This window comes from Beauveria bassiana (genome assembly GCF_000280675.1).
Source record: "Beauveria bassiana ARSEF 2860 unplaced genomic scaffold BBA_S00007, whole genome shotgun sequence".
Taxonomy (NCBI): Eukaryota; Fungi; Ascomycota; class Sordariomycetes; order Hypocreales; family Cordycipitaceae; genus Beauveria; species Beauveria bassiana.
This window is the reverse complement of record NW_007930842.1, coordinates 24171-44856: the sequence shown is the minus strand read 5'-3', so window position 1 is coordinate 44856 and position 20686 is coordinate 24171. Positions and strand designations below refer to the sequence as shown.

The following is a 20686-nucleotide window of genomic DNA, read 5'->3' as shown; positions in this document are numbered from 1 at the left end:
GGGTAGCTCTTCTCAATAGGAGGGGCGAAGCTTTCGTGCATGACGTATCGCGCACAGGCGGTCGACGGGGTGTGTGTGGAAAGGCATCGTGGATGTGGTTGGTGGCCTCCAAGCTAGGCCCTTTTCCTTTTGAGTTGTTGAGCTCTTTGCGGTTTGGGTTTGTCGTGGGCTCGGCTGTACTGCGTGGATGGATGGATGGATTTACGTTCCCGCCCAGATCGGAGAGGGGAAGTCGACGCTCCTGGAATCGGGTGCGGACGATTCGAAAGGTATAAGATAGACGGGCCCTGCGTTCCCTTTTTAGTTTCTTCTTCAATTCTTTGCAAATAAAAACTCCATCACATCTCTTTGCTTTCAATCCCCACCTCTACATCACAATGGATCTTCTCAAAAAGGCTGGCGAAACCCTCAACAAGGGCAATTCCTCCAACAACAATGAGCAGCAGACCCAGAACCAGGGCGGCGACAACAACCAGCAGCAGGGTGACAGCAGCAACAACGCTGACAAGCAAGACTACCTTGACAAAGGTAAGCTTCTCTTCCCCGAGCAGTGACCAGTGCCGCGGCCAGTCAGTGTGCCCGAGACCATTTGCTAACATGATTCGGCGAACGCAGGCATCGGCTTCGTCTCCAAGAAGGCTGGCTACAACATTGACCGCAACACCGAGGAGAAGATTGGCGACGGCGCGCGCGGCGCTTATGAGAAGTTCTCTGGGTAAGTCTTCAAAAAACGGCGTCAAGCGTTGGCCGACATGATGAGGGCTCCCTGACTAACGAGGATGTCCGCTGTACAGCTCCAAGGTCCCCGAGAAGTTCTCCAACTAAGAACATTTCCTGTACAAATTCATGAGGGAAATTACATAGGCTGCATCAGGCCCTGCCACCCGCTTCTGGCAGAATAGACTAGTCGCGATACGCAACAGTTAATATACCACTTGCCCTCTTGTCCAATCTTTCTCGAAATCACGACGGTTTTCTTTTTTCAGAATGCGGACGCAAAACTGAAATGAAGTGATGCATTTTACCGAACGCTCTTTGAAGATTTGCCGGGGAGCTGCTTGCTGACGGCCTCTGGTCGGAGGAAGCGCCGTTTCGGCGCCGCCCCATAGATAAAGGCTTGCGTCAGTGTGGAGAGCAGCCAAAGCCTAAAGCGACAGCTGATTGAGAACGGAGCCGTTGCTGACGGTATCGTTGGCTCTTCTCTGAAGAGGATGGCCACTATACTTATGGAACCGAGGATTATGCCGCTGATGAATTGGTGTACGTCGCAGGCGAAAGGCAGATGAAGTTGGGGATGCATGCAGAGCGCGCGCGGAGAAGGCTTCCAGTGACGTTGCAAGGAAGCGTCAGCCAGACGCGGGGAAGCAGGGTCCAACCCAGCAGTTACTGAGTAAGACGCACAACAAAAAATCTAGATGGCACGTTCAATAATCCTTAGTCTGCGACAGAGTTTCCCCGCGGATTGATGGTTGACGAATGCTGTTGTGCTACCTTGGCGTTTGAACGATTACCTTAGGGGTACGAAAGGAAGCTGATGCCAGGCTGTTGGTACCTATCTCGATGATGTATTCAGTGGTACTCACCCAACTTGCATACAAAGTACATAAAAGTCTTTGGACGGGCAAGAATGAGATGGGCATACATGAGCCGAGAGATCATTGTAGTATGCTCATCAATTATCCTCGATCTAATAATATCGTAGATTGCAGTTACAGATGTCTGTGGCTCAAACACGTCGGGGGAACTGGCTTGGTGTCCGGGCAACCAGAGATCCTATACCTACCTTACCTAATGGGTTGTGGGGGTTAGCGAACCCCTGCAGCGGCCCCTGTAGCGGCCCGTGACCTGCCCCGAAAGCACCTTACAAGCGCTGTGACGGATGTCTGTAATGCGCTATCGCATTTACTTGTACAGTGGGCCCAAGATAATTCGAAGCATATCACCACAAACTCCCCGTGCATTGCTAAGAATTTCCTGGAGACAACTGTGCAGAGTGAGCTAAATACCCGTGAATTGTTGCTAGAAACTAGAGGCACTGTAATCCGTGAAGCCCTGTGTTTGATTATATGCCCAGGTACCTACCTACCTACCTACCTACCTACCGAAGCTGCTAAAGTACCTAGGTACCTAGCTACATAAGGTAAGCTTGCCAGCGAATCCACAACGCGCCCGTCCACTTTGTCGCGTCCTGGCTTAGCAAAAAAGAAAAGTGGTGTCTTCCATCCTCTCTTGTCCCCAGCATCAGGAACATTACACCAGTTTGCGCCGCTGCCTCTATTTTAAATCACATAATAGCCATTCTGCCTCCGTTGAATCGAGACTCATGCGCTCCGTATTTACGACTTTACGACTTTACGCTTCCAAAACGCTGCACTTCTCTCCTCTTCGAAGCACTACTCGCGACACCGTTGCGCGCGCCTTGACGCCCAATTCACTTTCATCCACCATCGCAGCGCAACCACTTCCTTCCTCGTTCGCTGTCTGCGCCAGTAACTTGTTCTCCGAAGAGCTACCCATATTGTCCACTATGCAACATGGCTGACTCGACGGATACTGCTGGCGGCTCAATGTCGCGACCTTCGACCTCAATGCGCGGCACCTCTCCCAATACCAACGCTTCCTCACACACAGTCATTGCGCCAGCTACAAATGACTCCCCGACACGCTCGTCGCAACAACCACGGCGAGGCACGGGCTTTGAGAGCAGCTTCCTTGAAGCTGCACCCATGGACCATACCGTCGCTCCCGACGACAACGTTTCCGAAGCCGCTGTGAGGCAGCACCTGAAAGATGTCGAGTCGAGCTTCCTCCCGGTGCTTTCTCCCATCCCAACAGCCCCCTCCAACGGCGAGCCCGCAACCGACGACACATTTCTCTTTGACTCGCCTCAAAAGGTCGACCTGCCACCCCTCCAGCCCGTCCACCACAGCGAGGAGCCAGACACCACCACCGTCAGCAACACCACCTCCAACCTTGAGGCATTTGACTCGTCCCCTACTGCGGCCGCCGCTGCCCGCACCGTATCACGCGCCGTGAGCATGGCCAGCAATCCCACGCTACAGATACCCGATACAGAAGACAACAATGGCGCAGTCGGCGACGAGTCGTTTGCCTCGAGCGCGGACCACAATGACAGTCGCTGGTCCCAATCTCAGCGGACTGATCGTCTTGATGCTGGTAGCACACCAGGATTTGCGCTGCGTACCAAGCGTCCAAAATACTTGCGCAGCCGATTTGGTAGTCAGCGATCCTCGACCTCTTCCTTCATCACTAACGCTGAGTCCTTTGATGACGGTGATCTCACCTCGAACCACGACATCGATTTGGCGCTGCAGTCTGGTGGCGTCATGCCCTCCATGGGAAGGCCACCATTACCGGGCCACATGATGCCACGCACAGTCAGCATTGGCAGCATCGTCTCTGGTATGGGCATGGATGAGGATTTTGGTGATCTGTCCCAGCCGCTAGAGTCTTTGCCCGAGATCGAGAGTCCTATCCGAGCTAAAAGCTCTCGATTTGACCCGCTCAAAACGCCCAAGCCCTCAAGAGAGAACCTAAACGCCGCCCCGACAGACACCGTCATCGCGCAGCATGTGAAAAACGTCCACGTCCCAGAGTCACTGGCCAAGGAGTATAAGTTTCGATCTGGCCTGGAAACCCCCTTTCGGCCGACGAGTAACAATGCAGGCGCTGGCACGATACGTAGTGGCAAAAGTCTTACCCTCAAAGAGCAGAGCAGCACAATCGAGAAGCTTTCAAAAGAAAATTTTGACCTGAAACTCAAGGTCATGTTCCTGAGCGATCGTCTGGACAAGCTATCAGAGGAAGGAGTCAAGGAAATGATTTCAGAGAATGTCGAACTCAAAACAACTTTGGCCGTGCTGCAGCGTGACAACAAAGTTCTACGAAAACGCGTCAAGGAGCTCGAGAAGCGCATTAAGGAAGACGAAGAGCGACCTAGCACCGGTGGATCCAGCAACGACCAAGCAAGCCGTCTCAACGAACAGGAAACCTGGGAGCGCGAGCAGGAGCTCATTTTTCTTCGGGAACGCGTTGAGACGTACGCTACAGAGATTGAGAAGCTTCGAAGCGAACGCATGAATAAGGAGTCTGAAAAGAAGAAGCTTGCCGATATTGTTAAGAGCCTTAGCGAGCGTGCTGGCGAAAAGATTGATCGTCAAGAAGAAGCAGACGTCTGGAGAGACCTGCTAGAGCAGGAAACCGCCCATCGCGAGCAGACAGAGGACGACAATGTGAAGCTACGCGATGAGGTTTTCAGGCTAAAGAAGGAAATGGCTGCCATGCAAAGTGGCCACACTACCAACATCTACAGCATTACCAAACGTCAGCGCGATCGTGCAATCTCGCCGAACAAATCGGCAGATGTAGAAAGCTCAAATGCTGGTTTTAGCGCTGCTAGCACTCTTGTCGACGAACTCAGACGAGAGAGCGAGAAGCTGCGCCATGAAAACGCAGAATTGCGCCGTGAAGTCGGCGCGCAGACTTCGATGCTGACATCACGCAACCGCGAGAAGGATCGTCTACAGCAGGAGATTGAGGATCTCAAAATCTCGCAAGGCCGTAGTGGTGCCGCCTCAACCGCCGACAGTATTCTTGAACGCTCCGCGTCCAGAGCTGGCGCTCGTTATGAGTCTCCCTCCCACGTGAGCGTCCGTACTCTGCCCACCGCAGTGGAGGATGCCGAGCGCGAAGACTTGGAGGACAGGCTGGCAGAAGCCAGAGATCGCCTGAGCGAAGTCAAAATGCACAACCAAGAACTGCAACGCGAGCTGGACTCTTGCATGAACGATTTCGAGATGGTGGTCACCGGAAAGCGCGAGGCGGAAAATGCGGTCGTTTCTTTGCAAGAAGAACTCGATGTCGCCTTGAATGACTTGGTGGCACTGCAAGCTGAGCGCGATACCGTTCTTCAAGACTACGGTGAACTGGAAGAAGAGTTCAATAGGCTGCGTGACGAAGCACAGATAGAAGTCGACACAATGGATGAGGAACTCGCCCTAAGGGCTAGAGAAATTGATTCACTGCAGGCTGATCTCACCGACCGCGCCGAAAATTTTGACGCCTTACAATCCGCGATGCGCGATATGAGCACCTCACTTGTCGGTTTGGAGGATGAACAAAACAAAAAGGTTCGACGAATCCAGCAGCTTGAGGCTGAGGTCGAGTCTTCCAACCGCGAACTGGAGGCATACGAGCTGAAGCTCAACGAAGAATTAGAAAAGAACCGTCGTCTGGCGGTGCAGCAAGAATCTTCTCAGGGCGAAATTGCCTTTTTGCGCGAGGAGCAGGAAGCCGACAAGATTCGTATCGGCGATCTTGAAGCAGCAATTGCCAACGCTGAGCAAAGCTTGCGCGATGAAAAGGACAGAGCCAAGGAACTCGACGAGCGGCTGCAGCAAGAGCGCGCGCAGCGCGAAATGGTGGCGAACCAGGAGAAGGAGGAGGTACAGCAGTTTGTTAATGAGCTAAACCGCGAGGCCTCTTCTGCTCAAGATGAAGCCCGAAGACTGCGTAAGAGCTTGTCTTCGCGCGAAGTCGAGGCGACTGCCTGGAAGGAGCGCCTGCAGGAACTAGAGAATAACTTGCGCGTCACACTTGGAGATCTTAACGGCACACGATCGTCTCTCCTCGGATCGATTGCTAGGATCCAACGAGACTTGGAGAATACTGTTCGGGAACTAGACCTTGCCAAGGCGTCAGTCGTTGAGAAAGACCGCCTCATCAAGCAGCGTGACTCGTTGCTTGAATCGCTCGGGTTGGAAAGCCAGAAGACCGCCGAGCTGCTGGAGAAGGAAAGGCTCGCCCATCGACACACAAAGTCTGACTTTGAGACATTCCAACGGACACATCAGCATCTGTCTCGCACTGCCAGCACGCAGGATGTCCGCATCGCCGAGCTCGAAAGCACGCGTGGCCAGGAGCGACGCAAGCTGGCGACGCTGGAGCAGAACGCACGCGAGCAGCTGATGGAGCGCAACGAGCTTCTGCTGCAGCTCTGGAAACGCCTCAGCGTCCTGTGCGGCCGCGAATGGGCACACAGCCACACCTTGGTTGACAAGCAAGCCGTGCCGAGCGTGGAAGTTGTCTCGAGCCGCCTGCCAGGCTTTACCAAGAACCTGATGGCCGCGATCAAGATGATTGAGAACATGCTCAAGTCTTTCGAGTCCAAGATTAACTCGGTGGAGCGCGATCTCTCGCGCGAGTATCAGGCGCTGGAAAATAACCTCGAGTCGCGCACCAAGCGGCTCGACCGCGTTGAAACGCTGGTACGCACGCAGATTGCGGCGGGCGCCATGGGCTCCATGACGTCGCAGGAGCTCAAGGGCCGGCTGTCGCGCGTCGAGTACGCATACCAGAAGCTCAAGGTTGAGTACGAAACGCTCAAGACGGCCACGAGCGTACGTGCGCGCGCCGCGGCGCACCACACCGGCAGCGAGTCGCCCAGGTCCGGCAGCGCGGGTGGTTCGCCGTCGCCGGCTGTCCACCGCGGACCCGGCGAGCGCGACAAGGAACGTGGAGGATCGAGGTCCTCCAGAGAAAGTCGCATTCCTGCGATGGCTCATCACCGCAGTAGCCAGGCGACACCGACCTCGGCCGGCGGGTCGGACGCGGCGGCTCTCGTTGAGCTGCCTAAGGGAGGTAGTGAGGGTGCGAGCGCGGGCGTGGGCGGCCCCAAGGACACGTCCCTGATGATGCGGCTCAAGGCACTCGAGTCAAAGCTAAGCAGGGAGCGGGAGAAGAGAGACCAAGAGAGGGACGCGGCGAGACAGCGCCTTGGGGACCTGGAGGAGGAGAACAAAGGCCTCCGAGGCAAGATTCAACGGAGGCAGATGGCGGAGTAGAGGGCGGCTTTTGCAAGCGTGAAAGCCGCGTGCATTTTGCGGCGTTTTCTTCTTCTTTCTGCAACAAGAGCCGGAAATTCATTCCTATTCTTACTTTTTTTCGTGTTTCTGTTGGCATTGTTATACGCCATACTTTGTCATTTGGGAAAAGGCATCGGCTGTTTGAGCTCGTCTGCTTTTTTTTTTGTTTCCGGTCCTCGGTGGCCATTTGTAAAAAAGGGTTCTTGTTATGATACACACTGGGCATACTGCGCGAAAAGAAGTACAAAAAAAAAAAAGGACGGCATCGTTATTTGTCTTGGGAAAGCGGGTTTCTACTGGTTTTGCAGCAATTTTGTTCTTTTCTATCTACTTTTTTGAATGAGAATCCCGCGTATCCGTTGCGGATATGCTTTCAGCACGCTTTCCTGCTTTGCTCCTCATTCGCAGTTTAACCTGCTGATGTTTTTACGCGTAAAGCAGAAATTTATCATGTGTACCGAAGCAGCCCAAAAGTTTTGACACCGTCAAGGTATTGTTGATGAGTGCCTGGAAGGCGTTGAAGTGCGGAGTGTAACTTGATCGGCCTGGAGCTTGGGGGCGGACTTCCTAATCGGGAACCCCCGCGCCGGAGCTGTGTATAAGAGCAACCCAAAGTTGCAAGACCGCAAACCTCTACTCCTTTGCTTGTAGCATTGCGATTCGATCAATCTAAGCATCACAATCGTTCCATATTTTGTCTTTCATTGCATTCTATTCCCATTGTTCTCTGATATACAAGACCATGCTGCGATCTTGCGTGACCAAATCCCAACGCCGCGGCCTGGCCACCGTTGCCGCCGGCGGAGCGGCAGCCCAAAGGTCCTCCAAGAAGGAAGGAGACATCTCTGACGCCTTTGTCTCCCTATCTGGCGTCAAGCGAGATCCCTTGCCGGACCGCTTCCGGCAGCTCAAGTGTGACTTGGTCCGCGGCCGGGAGAAGCAGATTACGGAGAGCTGGAACCGCTTGCTCCGGGACTTGAAGAGAGAGAATGAGACAATTGCGCAAAAGGGATCGGATGTGGTTCCGCAAATTGAATTTGCCAACCTCGAGAGTGGCGTGCGCGGCCTCGAGGACGAGATCAAGAAGCGTGGTGTTGTGGTTGTGCGAGGCGTGGTGCCCGAGGCCGAGGCCAGGGCTTACAAGGAAGAAGTGGAAGAATACGTCAAAAAGAACCCGTGGACTAGAGGTATACTTGCTACTCACCCAACTGGCATCAGAGTTGATTGACTCTGATTCTTGCGTTGTCGTTTTATCATGCATGACTTGCTAATACCGTCCGACAGCCTTTCCGGCCGACAACCCCCAAGTCTACGAACTATACTGGTCCGCGCCGCAGCTCAAAGCGCGCGCGCACCCCAACTTTATGCGGGTGCAGCAGCATCTCATGTCCGGGCTCTGGCACGCCTCGGACTCTGCGAGCCCCATTTCCGTGGCCTCGCCGCTCTCGTACGCGGACCGCCTGCGCATACGGCAGCCCGGCGACGCGACCTTTGCGCTAGGCCCGCACATTGACGGCGGCAGCGTCGAGCGATGGGAGCCAGAGGGCTACGGGCGCGGCGGTGGGGTCTACGACGCCGTGTTTGCGGGCGCTTGGGAGCGCTACGACCCGTGGGACGCGAGCGGCCGCGTCGGCGCCGTGAGCAACCTGTACGACGGGCTCGGCGCGTGCAGCATGTTTCGCATGTGGCAGGGGTGGCTGAGCATGAGCAGGACGAGGCCGGCCGAGGGCACGCTGCTGGTGAATCCGCTGATGCATCGCGCGACGGCATATGTGCTGCTGCGGCCGTTTTTCGAGGCGGTGGATGAGGGGGAGGGGGCGGCGGCCCGCGGCGAGGCGTATCTGGACGAGAGCAACTGGAGAATGGTGGGGGAGGAGGGTATGACGAGCGAGTTGCAGGGCGCGAGCCCGGGACATGGCCAGGAACTGACCGACGCGCTGCATCCGCATCTGGAGCTCGACCGGACCATGGTGCACGTCCCCGAGATTAAGCCCGGCGACTTTGTTGCCTGGCACTGCGACAGTGAGTATCCGTAAAACCGCCCCCCGCCCGACGGATCACAGCTAACAAGATGTTTGCCCCTCTCAGCAATCCACGCAGTCGACAAGCTACACCAGGGCACGTCCGACTCGAGCGTGCTCTACATACCCATCTGCCCGGTGACGGCGCTCAATGCGCAGTACGTCGCGCGGCAGCGCGAGGCCTGGCGCCGCGGTATCCCGGGCCCGGACTTTCCCGGCGGCGAGGGCGAGGCCCGGCACAGCGGGCGGCCGATGGAGGAGACGCTCCGGCAGTGGGCGGGCGTTGATGCTCTGCGCTCCATGGGCTTGGAGAAGCTGGTGCCCGCGTCGGACGCGACGGCGGGACAGCGCGAGGCGGTGGACCAGGCGAATGGCATTCTTGGATTCTGAAGAGGATGGGAGAACAAGGGAGGGAAAGAGGGAAGAAGGTGGGAAAAAAAAGAGAGGAAGAAAGAAAAGTGAAGGGCTGGCGCGGAGAGGTGGGCCCGGGCCGGGCCGTGATTGGCGAGCGGGTTGGCGGAGAAGCAGAGCAGTCCACGTCGGACCGTTCCCATGCTGGAAATGGCTGATCCATAGCAGACATTCGGACTTTGCTTTCGAAATGTAAAGTGCTCAAAATTCTCCTCCGTTTGATTCGTACAGCGTTGTGTCGCAGCTGTCAGCCAAAGCCTTGTGCAATGAAAGTGTGAGACGCCTCCAAGCCCGGCGGGGGGGCTGAATCATGCAGTATATCAATCAGTAAGAGGGCAGTTTGGCATAATCACGGCGAGGACGGCAGCAAAAATAGAGAGTCTCAGTATTGGGAGAGGGTGAGCTTTTAAACGGCCAAATTTAAAACAGAGTTGTGATTCTCGATGTGAAAATAATAATGAAGCTTAAAGCTGGTGTCGCGAATGGTGTGTCCTTTTGGTGACCCTTTCGGCGACAAGCTATATAAAGACAAGCCCGAGAGGCTTTACGCTTAAGAAGATAATGCGCTCATTCTTGGCAAAGCCGCTCCACACTCTCAGAAGTCTACTATGATGACTTGATTGTACTATTCGTATGCGAGCATGGCGCTGGTGTCGCGAGCTCCAAGGTGGGCTGGCCTTGTATACCATGTCATGCAAGGCATCTGCAGCTACGGGGGCCATCAAGCGAGAACAGAATCCCCGATCTGTCTAACTATACACCGGGCCGAGTCGTGAATTAAGACCAGAAAAGGTATGTTCCAGCGAATGATCCGGCGACGAACCACGAGTGTCCATAGCTACTGTGCCTGGCTGCTATAGGCTAGGCGTAGAACTGAATATTCATCAGCCAAAGAGCTTGTGACAGGTTGTTCGAGAGAAAGTGAGAGCAAGACTTGCAAAGCAAGATCTACCGGTCTTAGTGGTGTCAAGCAAATCAACAGCTCGGTCATCGCAACCCCTAGTCTGCGAGGACGAGCAACATCCTGTACTGCCGCCTCGTGAAACAAACACGCCTCGAACAGATCATTTTCAGCTGGTTCATTGGCAATTCTACCAGTGCTACACAAGGGGCTGACCGGTCGGCTTGCTCCAAGTGTCCGAGTTGTAACAGTCAGCCATGTCAGCTTAGCAAGGCTGGCCCCCGAACGACCGACTGGTCCCTTTTGCGCCTGATCAACCACTGCGGGGAGACCATCCTCGACGTTCCTTGTCCTTCCAATTAGTCAAAAATGTCTTCCCGATGCCGCATTCACAGTTTAAGCGACGTCGTGCTACTGCTGCTGCCCAATGACGATGCTAGCAATACTATGCGGGCTTCTGGAGTAAACGGAGTGTGGCACAACCTAACAAGGTGAGGAGTTGCCGTGATGTGTGGATGGCACCAGCGTCGGGCTGAAGGGAAAGGAGGGGCAACTACATATAAGCCGCTTGTATCAGATGCCTGGGTATAATAGGACTGGGAAACAGCTAGAGAAGAAGGGTCTGAGAGGCAAGAACTGGTCATTTTGTTTTATATAAAAGCCCTAATCATCCCAAGCCTCGTTGCATCAACATTTTCTGCACTTGATATCCTTCACTTACACGCGCAACGCACTACCGCAACCCGTCACCATGGACTTTTACGATTTTTCCATAAACCAGGCCATCGAGGCCCTTGACAGCTTGGTCGTGATTCTCAAAAAGGCCGAGACGGCACCCAACTCGGCCTCGTTCCTCCAGGCCCGCATCCACGAGGACATGCTTCCTCTCTCGTTCCAAGTCTACTTCATCACCAGCCGCAGCATCATGCTCGGAAGCCGCCTCGTCGGCGAGGAGCCGCCCAAGACCGAGGATGACTTGAAGAGCTTTGCCGAATTTTACGCGCGCATCGCCGAGGCCCGCGCCGCGCTCGCAAAGCTCGACAGGGAGACAATCAACAGCCGCGCGAATGTACCCCTCACTTTTGGTCTCGGCCCCGGCAAGCCTGCCCATGCCAACGGCATCATTTACTGCACCGGCTACGCCATCCCCAACATTTACTTTCACCTGACCACAATCTACAATATTTTGCGCAAGGAGGGCGTTCCCCTGGGCAAGGTAGATTTTCTCCGCGTTTTTCTCGGCAAGCACATTGATTATTAAATCAACGTGAGAATCAACGCGGGGCTGCCATATAACGGCCATATATTTTCGGCCCATGTTTGCCCTGCATAAGGCGTCTTGAACAAGTCTAGTGGCGTGAGACGAGTTAAAAAGTTTTAAAAGTTGATTATTCGAAACATGTCAATTGATTGAAATCCTTAAATATCAACATGTTTTTTTACGCCCTGTGTGGCTGATTTACTTAAAGTTCCGCTGTGCTGCTAGCAATGTGCCCATGCTGGGGCGAGGATTTTAGTCAGCCAGGTGCCATGCCGAAGCCGCCAGGCTGCCGTTGGCGTTAATTCTTGTCAACCTTGCAAAGACGTGAACTTGGTTAGCCCGTGCAAAATTGAGGACTCATCATGGCGCACCCATTTGTCTGGGCTCTGCGTATAGTCCACGCATTCGAGGTACGTTTTTATTCCCGGGGAATCTCGTTCTGCTCATTTGGCCGTTTGCTAACTTGGCTCACAGGATCGCATCGTCGCTGCTGTACGTCACCACCTCCCTGCACGACTCTTCCCCCCTCACGGGCCTTGCATTTTAACAAAGTTGCAGATTCTTCGTCGTCCTGGTTTCCATCGCGGTGTCGGCCGTATTCACAAGTACATTGACGAGAAACAACACGGTCGCCACCCACACGAGCCGCTCGCTCCTGGCGAGGCCACCGGTACGCAAAAGGATACCGTTGCAGTAAAGGCTGTCTGTCGCATTCTGTTTCTAACGAGTTATTGATAGCGGACCCCAACGCTTCCGACCGAGGTCGTAGCTTTATCAAGCACTTTGTCGACGAATTGCGTAACCAAGCGCGTGGCAAACCGACCGATATTGACAAGACGCCTCACAAATGAGGCAGCTATGGATTTCATCGTCAAGCCTGGTCTATGATGTCATATTGCGGCCAAGTCTGGGAAATGATTCTTGGAATTGGTCTTCAACAGACGCATCTTTTCTAGTTTGCGAGCCAATTTCAAAATGATGATGCGAACCACGACGAAAATGCACCATCGGTACGGGCTTGTCATGAATGCGTCGATCGAAATGGGGTCCGCCCCTATCCTCCCATAATAACACCGACCGTTTCAAGACCGTCCAAAATCTTTTCGGTAGCTGAAGACTTTTTTACCCTGCGCAGCTGGATTTTGTCCTGAACGGCATGCTTGCAGCGCTTGTCGCGCCGCCTCCAGCAGTCCTTGCAGAAGTTGGGATCGAAACAGCGCTTGCAGTGCCAGCATAGCATGCCCTGCTTGAGCTTCGCTTTGCATCCATCGCATTTGAGGCCAAAGCCAAAGTCGCCGTCTTGGTCTTCATTTTTGAGGTCTTTGCCGGCTTCCAACTCTTCCGGAGCAACCTCATGGTGGCAGCGCTTGCCGCCGTCATGGCACGATTTGCAGATGGTTCTTGCGTCATGCTTGCATTCATCACAGCAGTATGCAATGTCCCCGGGTACCAGGCCTGTCTCGCAGCCTTGACAGATCAAGGGCTCGAGCATCTCACGCCTCCTGACATGTTGTGGAGTATATGCTGCTATCAGTTGTGGCAGCGTCTCAGGAGGTCGAGAAACCCCGTATGGGAGATGGATGGGTTGCAGGCCGTGCTGCGGCTGCTGAGAATAGGCTGGCGGTTGTGCACTAGAATTTGAGTCATGCAAGGTATATGCAGGTGCAATCTGCGCCGCGTTTTGATGATGCAACATGGACGGATGATTTCTCTTCTCCTCATCTATCAGCCACATGGCAAGACAGAATTCATCGCAAGAGAATTTGCCATCGCGCGTGACATCTGCCTGTTCCCATATATTCGACAGCACATGCTTGTGCAAGTGACTGTCGAGAAAAACAATGGCAGCCTCGATACCGGTGAGATATGGCTTGCCCTGACATTCTTGCATGAATATCTTTTCGTAGGCCGCTCTGTTCTCGGCCGGCATGGCTCCTGCTGGTGCAGCGCTGTGTGCTGACGGAGACGCGGGCCGCAGTGACAGGTGATGTGGCCTGCTCATAGCCCCTCGTGGAGTATCGGAATTCAATTGCGTACTCGTCATTGTTTTGGTATGGCTTCAATGTTGGCATTCAGTTGGATGAATGGGGTCGCTGTTTCGCTGTAAGAGTCGACGCGTGCAGCTCCAGTCGCCCTGGCCTGTTTAAATACCAAAGTATACGACATCATTGACAGCGGCCTCTATAGAATCCCAACTGCCGACTTTGTCTCCAACTTTTCCGAGTTGAGCATTTTGCTTGCAGGTCTGGCGCGGCTGAGAAAATTGAGCGTAGCCAGATTGGGCGAAATGAGTGCAACAAGAGGTGCGCCTCTCGGGCGATGTGGAGATATGACTTTACTGATCAGCGCCCTCTTGACTTTTGGAAATGCGGTCGCCGCTCTTTTTGGGAGTATATGATAATTAAGAGTATTCCCTAGCTGGAAAGGCTGCTGCTCTCTGCCGACCGAGTACCTCGGCTGAACTTGGCTGTCCAGCTGACGAGCGAGTCTCTGATATTTCCAGTGTAATGGTGTTTGGTGTTTGTTGGTGTAGACAATCAGAGAGTATGACCGACATGTGCTGCACATTTCAGGCATTGAAATACAGTATGCTACGGAACAAGAGAGTTTTGAGCTGATATTGTTGGATTGAGAAATGATTGGGCTAGATGTATGACTTTTGTGTCATGTGCTTCCTGGCGTTCTGAGATTTGGGGGGAAGTCACATTAAGAGGCACGCAGGCTTGTGCAAGGAACTTGTGGCAATTGGTAAATATATTGGTATAGCTTCTAGCAAAGCCTATATCTTGTTCACGTGAATCGTCGTCAGTTTTTGACAAGCAGTTTCATCGACAGGGAGCTAAAGCTAATACAGGCGGGTACATGTATTTCAGTTGTCATCAACATCTCTGCAAGTCCATTCTTTTTTTTGGCTCCCGAGGCCCTTAGGCAGCCGTGGCGAAGCCGATGCGGGCGTTGGTGGTGTCGTAGACGGAGTAGTAGTTCTCCAGGAACTTTTGGCCAATAACGGTGTTGACCGAGCCGGTGCCGCCGTTGGCGATCCAAGAGTAGTACTTGCCGGCCGGCAGCCCAAAGAAGCCGTACTGGCTCGCGGGGACCAGGTACTGCGCCGGGGTCAGGTTGTAGGTGGTTGCGCCAATCTTGATGCCAAAGTTGGCCGTGGGCTTGGTGGTGTACGAGACGAGGCCCGTGTTGGCGTCGGTCTTGCCGCCCGAGGCCGACAGGTACTTGGCGTAGGCGGCCGAGGGAATGTAGATGAGCGTGGTGCCGGTGTCGACGATGCCGGTGGCGCCCGACGCGAGCACGGTCGAGCCGTAGGTGAAGCTGGCGATGCTGACGCCCCAGTACGCGGCCGCGCTGCCGCTCTTGAGCGTGGGCACGTAGTTGAGGGCGCCCGTGTACTTTGTGCTGTCCACACCGCCGAGCGTCAGCTCGCCGTTGTTGTCGCTGGTGTCGCTGCCGGCCTCGGGCTTAAAGTAGACACCGAGCACCTCGCTCGGGATGGACCCTTGCTTGTACAGGTTGTCGAGAAACGTGGGCACGGTGGCGGCGTTGGACACGGTGTTGCGCGTCAGACCCACGGGGCCGAGGCCAAAGATGCCGTCGACGCCGTTGAAGCCCACGGCGCTCTTGGCGGAGCCGACAGACTGCGACTTGACGGTAAGGCCGGCAAAGGTGACCTTGTCGACGTACTCTTCGCCCGAGAACTGGCCGGAGCCGTAGCTGACGCCGACGGTGCCGCCGGTGTCGTTGCCGGTGGAGTAGGGGACGTAGGATTTCTGAGCGCCGGTCCAGGTGTTGGAGGCTGTTTGATTTGAGAGTTAGCATAAGCAAAAAGAAAAAAAGAGAGAAAAAAAAAGAAATAGGGCAGTCATAAAAGAGGTGAGAAAGTCCGTTTTCGAGTTCCCACTTACACCCAGTGTCGACAATCAAGTCCCAGCTGGCGCTACCAATGGCGACAGAGGCAATGTAGCTGACGTCGTCATTTTCAGCAGGACCAGAAGCGTCAATGTTTCCCAAGGTACTCTCAGCACCGTTGATCTTGTTGATGCGGGCCAGACCCTTTGCAATGAGGCCGTTTGGGGAGCTGACTTTGACGACGTGCTTGACAGGCACGGCCGAGGGCTTGGTAGCCCGCTCAACCGGCGATGCCAGGATGGCCTCTGCGGCCACGAGAAGAGAGAGGGAAGTGTAACGCATGGTTTCTAATAGCTTCAGTTATTTGTAATTTGTGTGCTTCTTGTAGTTGTGTAGGAAAGTTGTGTTGATGTCTTCTCTTGTTTCAAAATCACGGCCGAGGCTGCCCCCTTTTATAGACAATCCCGTCTCTTCATCAGAGCAACTCAGTCGTCCTCGTGATGATGATGATGATGCCAAAAAGCTTATTACTTTGATATTATCTCGAGCATGCTCATTCTTTGCCGTTCTACCCGTTCAAAGCGAATAGCATCTACACAACTGCTGTGGCGTGCTAATCGGTTAGAATGGTTGGCGTGTGATCGTGTGTGTACAACCTCTTCAAAGAGTGTACCTTTTTTCCACCTGCCGAATCGGGTAACTCAATCTCGAGGGGGTCGGCTACGTCTGCTAAAAGGGCCGCGACATTTGCTGACAGGAGCTCGCCCAGTGGCGTTACGCGACGCCCGGCGCTCGTTGTGCGCTCTGACGAATTATGGCGCAAGAAAGGGTTCATTCTCTAGGGGACAATGGGTGTAGCTTGCTTTTCCAAAGAGGCAGGTATTGCTGCAAATGGGGTCACAGTCGTGGAAATGTAAGCTTTTTGTCATTGAGCCCCAGAAATAGCCCAACCCTCCCTCCCCCTTGGTCACGTCTATCGGATCCGATATGGCGTTGCCAAGCCCGGCCCCTGGTGGGACGATGAGAAGCCGGCTTCAGAAACGGCGAGCTCCGAGGTTGACCGTAATGTCTCTTCAACGCACTGCCAAAGTGGTTGGCTATGGCCAACATGCAGTCTATTGTATATTTGCTCACAGTACTAGGCCGATGGGGTTCTCACCACATTATGGATTCAAGTTGAGTTAGTGTTCAAGTTTTGAATAAGCAACACATGATTGGCAGTTGACGCTAGTCTTTAGCTTTGGCCAATGTCAGATTTCTGTAGTAGTTGCTCCGTCCAACCGACAGCGGCTACACAGTTGCTATGCAAGTGGAAAGCTCAAAACAGAAACTGTTAGAAGAGTTGTGCCTCCGTTTAATGCCTTTTGAAACCTTTCGGCACTTGAGGATCGGCGCTATGCAGGATGCAGCAGGATTCCGCACGCACTAAAATCTGTGCGCACGACCATTGCTGCCACTGGAATAACCGGCTCTGGATGATGCCTTTCAACACGCAATATGGAATCAATATTTACAATTAAGAATTAGTCATTCTTGTACCGCATTATCCGTTCATTATAGGCTCTTTGATTGAATCCGGCAAGGCAGGCATCTTCAGCCTCTAACTCAGCAACAGCCTTGCAATGGCGGCACTCTACAGCACATGTCATAGACAACATTAGGGAATAAAAAATGCACTCTCTTGTGTATATTTTTGGGATTGGCACGAGAAATCGTCTCCTCAATGGTCGACTCAGTGGCTCACTTGTAATTTAGTCGTCCCTCGCGTCGCCTTCACGTGGGAGTGGTCCAGCAGTGGACGGGGTCTCAAGAACCCGACGCATTAAGTTGTTACATATTCCCCTTGTATCGGCCCAGAGAGCCGGCAAAGGAGAATATCTGGGATAGTCTACATCATTTCTGGGGTATTTCGGGAACAAAGAGGGTCATCGTATCGAGTCACTCCTCGGTCGAGTAAGCCAAGTCCCTTGGCACTAAAACCCGCGAGCGCTAGTTATAATATGTGTTCAACTTCCCCGCTCATGATGCAATTCCAGGAAAACGTCGTCTTCATTAAATACAAGTCAAGTCTAGCTTCGCCGCCTAATACTAAAACTATAGTCTCTCAAAAACTCCATGGCATCTGCATCTAGTAAGTGTAGCGGAAATCAGGGGCTGCGTCATCCTCGTGACTCTCGGGCACTTTGCCGCCATTGTCCGCTCTCTTATTGGCAACCTTGAAGGCCAAGTCGCAGCAGAGAACAAGCAAAATGTTGAGGGAAGCGCATGCAATGCATGCATACATGCCCGGCTTGTAGCCCGTGCTCTTGTCCTGCTCTCTAAAGATGAGGCTGCCGGCAATGCCACCGATGCCGCCAAAGCCAACGAGGGTGGCGCTGCAAAAGGCACGCTTCCACTGGCCGCGCAGGTTATTGGCCTGAAAGGACATGACGGTGGGAACGTTGCAGTTGGCGCCGGCGGTGACGAGAAAGACGCCAAAGTAGCGCACTCCGGCGTTGCTGTGCCAGCCCATGATGGGCAGGCCAATCAGGCACAGCACCATGTTGAAGATGATGAGCGGGCCGCGAAAGCGGAAGCGGTCGCCAATGTAGCCACTGAGAAACATGACGATGCCGGCAAAGACGTACGGCGGGGCGACGAGGCACTGGGCCTGGCCGACGGTGAAGCCCATGTTGCCCATGAGGATGAGGGGCAGCGTGTAGGCCAGGGCGTAGGTGATTGTGGTGGTGTTGAAGAAGAGCATGGCGTAGGCCCAGATTTTGGGGTCGAGCCCGTTGCGCACAAACTTTTTCAGCTCAAACTTGGACATGGCCGAGTCGCCGCGGTCCTGCTGGATGCGCGACACCACCCACCGCAGCTCGTCCTTGCTCAGAAACTTCCACGTCGGGCGGTCCGAGTCGGGAAAGTCGACGAGGAGCCAGTAGGCAACCGTGGCCAAGACGACGGTGATGAGTCCCTGGACGAGAAAGATCCATCTCCAGCCTGTGAGGTTTGCTTCTCCGTCTAGTTGCATAAGCTGGGCAAGAAAAACTCTTGTTAGTATATGATGGGTTGGGGAAACGAGGTTGCCGCCAAAAAGTCACCTACACCGTAGCAAAGAATACCGGAAAAGGCCGTGGCAACGCAGCCTACAATGTAAAAGACAGAGTATCGCTTGCCGACATCGTCTGTCCAATGCACCGTTAGCATGTGGCCGAGAATCCAAAGGGAAAATTACTGGATGTGGCCTTACATCGCGTGTACCAGGTGCTGAGCAAGTAGACAGCACTAGGGAAGAAACCAGCCTCGAAGATACCCAGGACAGCCCGCAGCGCGGTGATTTGAGCATGATTCTTGGTGAAGCCCATGCCCAAGGTAACGACACCCCAGAGAAAGGTGATTGTGGAAAGATGGTGACGAGGGCCAATGGCACGAATCAGGACGGTCGATGGGGGCTGGAAGACGATGTATGTGACGAAGAAGACGAGATTGGCAATGCCCTGATTTGAACAGTCAGCGTAATTTTCTCACTGATAAAAACAAGTAAATTTTTCCGAAAATTTCATCTTACATATCGGTAGCCAGTAAGCTCCAGCTCTTTGGCCATGCCGGCAATGTTGGCAGCGCTCATGTTTACTCTGTCCATCAAACTGACGCAGTACAGGGCACCGACAGTAAGGACCAAGCGACGATCGATGCGCTTCATGATGCCGCGCTGCTGCTGTTCAGTAAAGACAACATGGTCGCCGCTCGAGTCGCCGTCTGCCAGCCCACTGCCATGCTTTTCCAGATGAAAGACGTCGGGCGCTTCCTTTTCTGGCGGCGCCCCAGAAGGCATGCTCTCTTGCGACATGATTTCTTTTTTTTTTTTGTAAGTTGCAGATGATGAGCTTCCGGGGGGGAGCTCTGGGGCTGTTTCTAGACTGTTGACGATGGTGGGGGAGGGGGGAGGATGGTCACAAGAGCTGCACAAAGGGCGAGGCTGAGGAGGAAGCAGCGAGAGAGAGGGAAGAGCGAAAAGAAGAAGAACAAGTAAAAGAGAAGAAAGACAACGGAGAGGCTGTTTCGGCCGCCGCAGAGAACGATGCGGCGAGCAGCGTTGTCTTAATATAGCTTGTTTGCTCTGATGCCGGCCGGACGGGTGCAAGACATTTTCTCTCGTTAATTACCCCACACGCCATGAAGCTCGAGGCCCAGAATAGGGCCCAGAATTGGCCCAGAATAGGCCGCGCCACTCCCCCCCGTCGCTATCTAGACTCTTTAGATTGCGGGGAAGCCTGTAATAATATGCTTAAATTCGAAGCCAGGGCACGTTTTCGTGCGCCATCATGGTCAACGCTAGCTATTAAGTTTTTACTAGTTTTAGTCTGACGAGGTATGATGCTTGGCGCTGCAAACGTTTATCGCGGACCAAGTTGTTGCTTTCACCGCTGCTGATCGAAACTTGATCTCGGACCGTTGCACAATCTCCCCATGGCTCGTCTGAAACACGACTTTCCTATTTAAAAGAAAACCACAGGGGGGCCCCCCTCACCATGTCTTGAACCCCGTGGTGGAAACAAAAAAAAAAAAGAAGCCGTGGGAGCCTCCAAGCAAAAATAATGGCTGCGAGCTAACTGTGAATTAGTGACAAGCCACATTACCACCCCCCAAAAAACTTTGGACGGGCTTTAGCTTGGCCCGCGGACCCCCAACACCACACTCGCCCGACAGCCCGGAGCAAAGGTCAAAAAGTAGCCAAGGGCGCGCGCCGATCAGTAGCCTGATGTGGGGTACAAGATGGCAAATGCATCATGGCACCATGGGAAAACCATTTTATCTGGGGGCATTCCCGTCGTTGCGTCGCTAGTTTAGTACCCCGTTGCGGTTGGCCAACTTGTTTGCCAAGAACGAGAGACATCAAGGATGGGTCCTGTGCAGCACTGAGCCGAGGCCGACAATGGTATTCTTTGTTTCTTGATTGGCCAAGTCTGTTCTTGTCGATGTCGTTGCTGTATTCGAGGGCGGAACTGCCGTCTTTTTCGTCCGGGATGGCAATGTTATTCATGAACCAGTGGCTGAAGCTATCGAACCCAGATCAGCCCAGCTGGGGAGAGGCAGGCAATAGATAGCTGTCCCGCCATGGTGGTTTCGTCTCGAAGCTGCAGCCCTCATGTGGTCTGTGTACCGCGAGACAGACAAGTAATAGACCATGCAAACATTGACCGGTCAAGGGGGGAGGGGGGGGGGGGGGGTTCGACTAGAAGCACAACGTCGGCCACCTGTTTTGCAAGGCAAGCACAGACACTATGTGACCTACGGAACACGTCCGATGTAGCTTGATTTATAAATTATTACACAACACGCCAAGCTGTGACTTTGGTCTTGGCAT

At 53.8% G+C, this 20686-nt stretch overlaps 8 protein-coding genes across 8 annotated transcripts; 5 read left to right on the top strand and 3 right to left on the bottom strand.

The window, feature by feature from the left end:
• Positions 1 to 377: 377 nt before the first annotated feature.
• BBA_03219 (uncharacterized protein) lies at positions 378 to 825 on the top strand (the record flags this gene model as incomplete). Its single annotated transcript, XM_008598316.1, has 3 exons — positions 378 to 528; positions 616 to 715; positions 795 to 825. The coding sequence occupies 3 exons, from the start codon at positions 378 to 380 to the stop codon at positions 823 to 825; spliced, it is 282 nt and encodes a 93-aa protein (XP_008596538.1).
• Positions 826 to 2534: 1709 nt separating this feature from the next.
• Positions 2535 to 6863, top strand: BBA_03218 (microtubule associated protein; the record flags this gene model as incomplete). The annotated part of the gene is made up of 1 exon (XM_008598315.1): positions 2535 to 6863. The coding sequence occupies one exon, from the start codon at positions 2535 to 2537 to the stop codon at positions 6861 to 6863; it is 4329 nt and encodes a 1442-aa protein (XP_008596537.1).
• A 763-nt stretch (positions 6864 to 7626) lies between these two features.
• BBA_03217 (DUF1479 domain protein) lies at positions 7627 to 9295 on the top strand (the record flags this gene model as incomplete). Its single annotated transcript, XM_008598314.1, has 3 exons — positions 7627 to 8071; positions 8169 to 8906; positions 8973 to 9295. The coding sequence occupies 3 exons, from the start codon at positions 7627 to 7629 to the stop codon at positions 9293 to 9295; spliced, it is 1506 nt and encodes a 501-aa protein (XP_008596536.1).
• Positions 9296 to 10968: 1673 nt separating this feature from the next.
• Positions 10969 to 11478, top strand: BBA_03216 (helix-turn-helix domain-containing protein; the record flags this gene model as incomplete). The annotated part of the gene is made up of 1 exon (XM_008598313.1): positions 10969 to 11478. The coding sequence occupies one exon, from the start codon at positions 10969 to 10971 to the stop codon at positions 11476 to 11478; it is 510 nt and encodes a 169-aa protein (XP_008596535.1).
• Positions 11479 to 11840: 362 nt separating this feature from the next.
• BBA_03215 (uncharacterized protein) lies at positions 11841 to 12329 on the top strand (the record flags this gene model as incomplete). Its single annotated transcript, XM_008598312.1, has 4 exons — positions 11841 to 11888; positions 11953 to 11970; positions 12037 to 12148; positions 12217 to 12329. The coding sequence occupies 4 exons, from the start codon at positions 11841 to 11843 to the stop codon at positions 12327 to 12329; spliced, it is 291 nt and encodes a 96-aa protein (XP_008596534.1).
• A 203-nt stretch (positions 12330 to 12532) lies between these two features.
• Positions 12533 to 13408, bottom strand: BBA_03214 (uncharacterized protein; the record flags this gene model as incomplete). Its single annotated transcript, XM_008598311.1, has 1 exon — positions 12533 to 13408. One exon carries the CDS (start codon positions 13406 to 13408, stop codon positions 12533 to 12535), a length of 876 nt encoding a protein of 291 aa, XP_008596533.1.
• A 994-nt stretch (positions 13409 to 14402) lies between these two features.
• Positions 14403 to 15678, bottom strand: BBA_03213 (putative aspartic protease; the record flags this gene model as incomplete). Its single annotated transcript, XM_008598310.1, has 2 exons — positions 14403 to 15283; positions 15393 to 15678. 2 exons carry the CDS (start codon positions 15676 to 15678, stop codon positions 14403 to 14405), a joined length of 1167 nt encoding a protein of 388 aa, XP_008596532.1.
• Positions 15679 to 17464: 1786 nt separating this feature from the next.
• BBA_03212 (phthalate transporter) lies at positions 17465 to 19168 on the bottom strand (the record flags this gene model as incomplete). The annotated part of the gene is made up of 4 exons (XM_008598309.1): positions 17465 to 18352; positions 18424 to 18503; positions 18569 to 18815; positions 18887 to 19168. 4 exons carry the CDS (start codon positions 19166 to 19168, stop codon positions 17465 to 17467), a joined length of 1497 nt encoding a protein of 498 aa, XP_008596531.1.
• Positions 19169 to 20686: the final 1518 nt, after the last annotated feature.